Source organism: Tinamus guttatus, unplaced genomic scaffold (assembly GCF_059628265.1).
Source record: "Tinamus guttatus ecotype Peru unplaced genomic scaffold, ASM5962826v1 Tinamus_guttatus_pri_ptg000122l, whole genome shotgun sequence".
Classification (NCBI taxonomy): Eukaryota; Metazoa; Chordata; class Aves; order Tinamiformes; family Tinamidae; genus Tinamus; species Tinamus guttatus.
The window spans coordinates 98,602-104,892 of record NW_028288656.1 but is presented as its reverse complement, the minus strand read 5'-3'; the positions used below and the strand labels follow the sequence as shown (position 1 = coordinate 104,892).

The 6,291-nt window shown below is 35.8% G+C and overlaps 1 protein-coding gene across 1 annotated transcript in view; it reads left to right on the top strand.

Annotated features, from left to right (window-relative positions):
* The first annotated feature begins 334 nt into the window (after positions 1–334).
* RBBP8 (RB binding protein 8, endonuclease) overlaps positions 335–6,291 on the top strand; it is a 29,590-nt gene continuing 23,633 nt past the window's right edge. The window contains exons 1-2 of the mRNA XM_088521397.1: positions 335–496; positions 5,497–5,539. Coding sequence (XP_088377523.1) covers positions 385–496; positions 5,497–5,539 — 155 coding nt within the window. The 5' untranslated portion in view covers positions 335–384. The remainder of the gene's footprint in view (positions 497–5,496; positions 5,540–6,291) is intronic.

The window sequence follows — 6,291 nt, the reverse complement described above, 5'->3', positions numbered from 1 at the left end:
CTGCTGAGCAATAGCTTCTCACAGGCCAAAAAACGAAGATTCCAAAAAATTGTGGTCTAGCTTTAAGTTGGTGTCTGTGCAAGGTGGAAAAAAAATTCCGTTGGTTTATAATTGCTTGTGACAAAGTACTTAGCAGCTCCCACACTTCCAGGGTGACTGTCAGTAGCTAAGCACAGCCTGACAAGGATAGACAGTAAGCTTTGTGTTTCATCCATGGCTGCAAGTTATTCTCTGATAAATGCGAACGTAAATGTTGTCGATCTGTCGTTACAGGCATACACCTGTCTTCTGAAACAGCTTCGTAGCTATGTAATTTAGAACATAAAGTGAGAGAGCGAGCCTGTTTGGTAGCAAAGTGGAAGAAGTTGGGAGAGAGGGAGCAAGATGAATGCGTCTGGAGGAGGCTGTGGGAGCCCTAGTTCTGCAGAACCTGCTGGAGATTTCTTCAAGGAGCTGTGGTCCAAACTGAAAGAATGTCACGATAAAGAAGTGCAAGGTAAATCGGTCAGGTCTGGGTTTACAAGAGATTGTTTGTTGTTGTAGAGAAACTTTGAACCAGCGTACCACTCCATCTGTATTCGCTGAATATATTTTAGGGTTTTATGCTGATTGAGATGGTTGCACAAGGTCTGTTAGAGATTTACAAGCTAAGATTGGCCTAGCAGGATTGGATTTAAACTATGAAAAAAAGTATAAATGATTTGCTAGGTCAGTGAAGCGAAATAACACAATGTTAGTTGCCACTTATTTTTGCTTCACAAATGCTTAAACGTTACATTGTTATTAAAAGGTTATGGCTCAAAGTTTCAAAATGAAGATTTCCAACCTCTTTTTTTTTTTTTTATTTCTTCTGGGTTTCATCACTTCAGATATATTTAAGTTGTGACTTTGACAAACATCTGCATTTTTACCCCTAGCTTGTGCCTAATTACATTGCAGATTATGATTACCAAAGAGAAAAATGATTATTTTTTCCCAGTGTTCTACATTTTTTCCAGAACATTTTTACAAGGGATGCTTATTATTTTACACTGTGTGATATCACTCTTACTATCATTAGACTGTTAATGTTTTTCCATTTTACACTAACGTAGAAGATTAGTAATATACAAATTAAGATGAGTTATTGCATCATGTATTTATATTCTTAATATTCCTTATGCATGGAGTAGTGTTTATGTTATGCTGGAATAAAAGTCAGTGAACTCTTGTGAATTAATGTCTTTAGTCATGCAAACTCATCTTCATAGTCAAGCTGTTGCCGTGGCCTTGGTCATTTTCAAGAGCCTCAAGACAGGTCCAGGTCTGCCCATTTAGGTCTAGTTATAGCCTCATTTATGAACTGTTGTCCTGACCCCCCAGCCCAGTTTCGAAATTTTACAATGTGTGGGTATTTCATACCTCCCACAGGAAGGCATAGAAGGTTTGACTCAACACTGCAGCCCTGGGCCTTGACATTTTGTGCAAGTGTTGAAAAACTTTCATCACTTTGGCAGCTAAAAGGAAAGATGTAGCAGATAATAGCACTGTCTTAAAAAATAGTTCATGTCATATGAACTATAATTTTATATTGTGTTCTTAAAGAAAGACAAAACTGCCTATTTTTATGACTTTTTTTTCTTTTTCATTCTTTATGGTTCATTCCAGAGTGGGTGTGATGTCAAGTGCAGATAAATGCGGAAGTGCAGACAGAATGGGATCTGGCAATCTGTGGCATGTCTGAACAGCAAAAACTTGAAAAACAAAAAGCTCTAATACACAGAGTGATGTTAAGTGACCCCTTCTCTAGTTTTTGGGGGGATATGCAGCACGTGATTGTAACGTTTTGGTTTTCTTTATGCATATGAAGATTTTCTTCAGCATGCGCGTAGGGTGGGGCCAGGTAATTTTGCCACCAGGCAGACTTCTTCATGCCTAGCCCTTTGTCAGTATGTCCCGCACTGTGTTAGGTAAAATTAGGTCTTCCATGATAACATCAAAGACATGCCTGAAGGATAGTTAATTTTTTCAAAAGGTGGGGATCCTCTTGTAGAAAATGGTACTGGAAGATATTTTAGAAACATCAAACACAGACTTGCCTGGACTTTGCTTGTTTCTGAAGTCTATAAATAAGAATTAAAATTGACTCATGAGTTTCCAATCTAAATGTCAGCAAAAATGTATTTTAAAGATGGTAGTATTAAGGGGAAGCTAGTGATTCGAGAAAAGACTTTTTCTATAAGGTAGACAATGAACTGAATGCGGGGGACAAATGTGGAATTCTTATTACAAATTTATGAAAAGCATATATACATGAGAGTGAAATGGTCAGGCATACTGTACAAATTAGATTATGTGTAGAATATTTTTAGAAGATTTCAAACATTTTAAGTTTGAAAAGGATTTTATTTAATTCTCATATTACTATATTTTAAAGGGCAATGTTTTTTCTACCACATTACCTGAACTAGCACCTTTTTGCAACTTTACCATGGGTATCACTCCTACAACTGTTTCCAAAGATATTGATCATGGATGAAATCAATTAAGTTTTATGGAATTCAGAAGCATTCAGAAACTCAGTTTCATTAAAACAGTTAAAACATTAAAACAATTTCTGCTTTTATTCCCTATCTGTGGAATGTTTGACATGCTCTCTGAGTCACAGAAATTAGAAAGAAATCCAATAATATTTCAAAATGTCTAGTTTCTGCAGGTGTTAATAGTTGCACCGAGCTTGAAATAACTCTCTGGATCAGCTGTGCATATGTATCTTTTAACATTATTCCTGAGGATATATTCACATCTGAAGCTCTATATTAAAAGTAATTATTGTAGTATTTCAATGTAAAAACATGGTAAGAAAGTTTTATGTAATAGAGCAAGAAAGTGTGATTTTACTTTCTCCTCCTTCTTTACCTTTGAAAAGCAGGAGATTCCACTGAGGAGAAAAGTTTGTAGCTGTAGAAGAGAAAAATTTGAGGAAAGTGAACTTGTTGATAGATTGTTGTAGATAATGAAATGGCCAGAAACTATTGAAAAGTAAATTACCATAGAAATCAGGGCTGGAGGGGATCTCAGGAGGTCATCTGGTCCATCTCTGTACCCTTAAAGTAGGGTTGTATCTGTGTCAGTCCTGACAGAAGCTTGTCCAACCCATTCCTAGAAACCTTCAGTCACGAAGTGCCTTCCCAGGCACTGTCAGTTTTAAAAACAAAAACCTACTGCATCTGAAAATTTATCAGAACAGAAATGGTCATGTCCATTAGTCAAAGTATTACATTCGATGAAGTTGTAAGTTTCACAGATGTTGTATATTTATATGAATCTGCCTAATGATGTTTTAAAGACAGTCTCCATCACTTTAATGTGGACAATTTACAAAAGCTGTTATGAATTTTAGATAACTGAGATTTATATAGTCTGCAGCCATCTATTTCAGAGAACTCAGTAGGAAATGCTTACACAGTTATTAAAAATAGCAAGAAAAAATAAAGCTGTCTTAATCAGAGCAGTTGAAACCTCCAAATTCTCTGGGAAAGCAAAAGATTACAGCTAATACAGTAATTCAGTGCTCTTGGATCCATGTAACAAACTGGATTCCTGCCTTCTCGTTACAGTCCTTTGAACTGAGAGAGGAACAAAAAAAAAAAAAAAGAGGGTAACCTTTAAGGTAACTGGTTTGATTCCTGCTGAATTCAGGTGAGAGGAGAGATAGTGATACCTGTAGTGCAGTGCTGCTGCCTCCTCAGTTTGTGGCTCGGGTTGCCCCTGTCCCGGTGTAAAAGCCTTGCTGAACAGACTGCCTGTTCATACAGGAGGGCATTGTTGTGCAGCCTCATTCCTTCCGACGGGCGTGGAGCAGCATTAAAGCCTGCTTTATAGGAGTTTTAATTGCACATGCCTAATTGCCTTGATGAATAGCAACTCCTCAAGAAAAATAAACCCTCTTTCTATGCTGATCTGCATGACAGAACATAACATCTCACAGGTGTTGAACACTAAGAGATAAAAGGAATCTTGCTGTATTTCCCAAGAGCAATTTTTGAAGTAGTCTCTGTACATTTTTTATCTGTCTGTCTCACTGGCATCTTACAGCACTCTGTGGCATGGGTTCACTGAGTCTTTGGTTGGCCTGACCATTGCTTTTAGGTGGCCTGGAAATTGAACTCTTCCCCAGCAAGTATTTTCCCCTGTTGGGGTGTTCCCATTTGGAGGGGGACAAGGGAAAGAAATGTGTTTACTCTCTTACCTTGCATTTTCTGTAATAAGGCATAATACTGGGCAGGTGTTTTGATTTAAATTGAATTTAAATTGTCAGAGGGTTTTTATTTGTTTGTTGTTTTCTCTCTGAAAAACACTCTGGTTTCATAAGATTAGATTTGTTCTTTTTTCTAAGAGACTAATCCTTTTGCAGGCCACCTTGCATTCAGACTGACGTTGTTCATAACTTTGCACAGTTTGAAGTAAATCTACTATTTTAAAATAAATTACATTGTTTAATATCTAATAAAAATACCAGTGGATGGGTGTCAGGTTTTACACAGTTAGAGCCTGATTGTTTCTAACCATTTACTTAGAATAGGAGTGATTGTGTATGGTTATCAACACATAAATTTCTATAGTTTGTGGCCCGCCTAATAAACCCTGCCATACCTAAAGTACCTGCACATGCACACACACGCCCCAAAAAAAAAAAAAAAAGGCGAGCAGATTGGTTAGTCTGTTGTCTGTCCAGTGGTGCTTCCTGTCTGAGAGCATTGTTGGTATTTGCAATTTTTTTTTTTTTAACTTCTACAGCAGACAGGTGTTTTGTAGCTTTTGGAGTGGTTAGGCCTTAGTGGCAGAAGGGCCAGCTAGGAGGTACTGCTCTCCTGTCCACCCCAAAAGAGTTCAAAGAAGCTTTGGCTGACTCTACCTGAGCATACTTCAGGTAGAGTATGTGGTGGTTGCATAGTGTAAAGCTTTAAATTATTCTTCTTGATAAGCTTCCTTTATACATAGACATTCCTTTTCAATTCAGTGGTTGGAAGCCAGATTGCAAGTAAATAATGCTTTTATGTGTATACACAGATAGCAGAAGGTATTATGTGTATACACAATAAAAATTGTGCTTGGTACTCTCAGTAATAAGTGTGTCCTCTTCCTCTCCCCCCTCTAGAAAGTATTTTAACTGGAAATATTAATTAATTTATTTTTATTTTATTTTATTTTATTTTATTTTATTTTATTTTATTTTATTTTATTTTATTTTATTTTATTTTATTTTATTTTGATTTTATAGTTTAATTTATTACAGAGTCCCCATTTCCTAGGAATCTTAATAGCTGTTTTTGCTTCCAAGATCCAGTAGAACACATCCAGGAAGTCCAGAATGAACCATTCTCCCTCTCCCTCCAGATGATTGACCTTTTTCTTTCTTTTAGGCAGATATCAGTGCAAAAGTAAAGGTTGCTTATCCTTCCACTAATTTTGTTAAATGAAAATTTTTAATACATATTTTCTCCTCCTTTTCAGGCTTACAACTGAAAATATCCAAACTGAAAAAGGAAAGATGCTTGTAAGTACACATCCTGTAGATCTAATCTGTTAAAGGAGATTCTGAATGCAATTAGCAAGCAATATATGTAAAATCAATTGAGATTTTACTGATATTTCCTTCACACATGTATAAAACTGTTTACCTCAATAATTCAGCTGAAGTTGTCTAAAGATGTATGTAGCTTTCTATAGGGTGTTTAACCTGAACATTAGGCTTGCCTTTCTTGAACAAATAACTGATAAGATTTTCTGTCTGTGATGTTTTTAGGATGCCTACCAAGGATCTTGGACATTTCTAATACAAAAAATTATCAGGGAGACATTTTAAAATTGAGCTCAAATTTACAAAAAGAAATTTGCAAGTTATAAGACAATATTTTAAAAATTCTCTTGACAGATGTTTGTTTTTTAATACCAGCTTCTGAACCTTTAACTCAAGTTTTAGCTAGCCAGCAAAGTTTCTAGTTATAACCATACTAAATCTTCATCAGTTCTTATACTTAACTGCAGAAGTGTTATATAATATCTTTTTTTTTATTAGTAATCTTGAGTCTGTTCTTTAGAAGCAAGTTGGGAAAAAAAACCTCTGTTTTACAGGAATGTAGAATAACAGTCTACATGTACACCATTAGATCAGTTTTTGTTGACTTCCTGGTGACCAAAGTCACTTTTAAATTAAATGATAAATGGCAAGGTGACACTTAAAATTCTGACTTTGGGTTTAAGGAAATGAAAGTAGCAAGTTTCACAGTTTTGTTTTGTTTTCTTTTT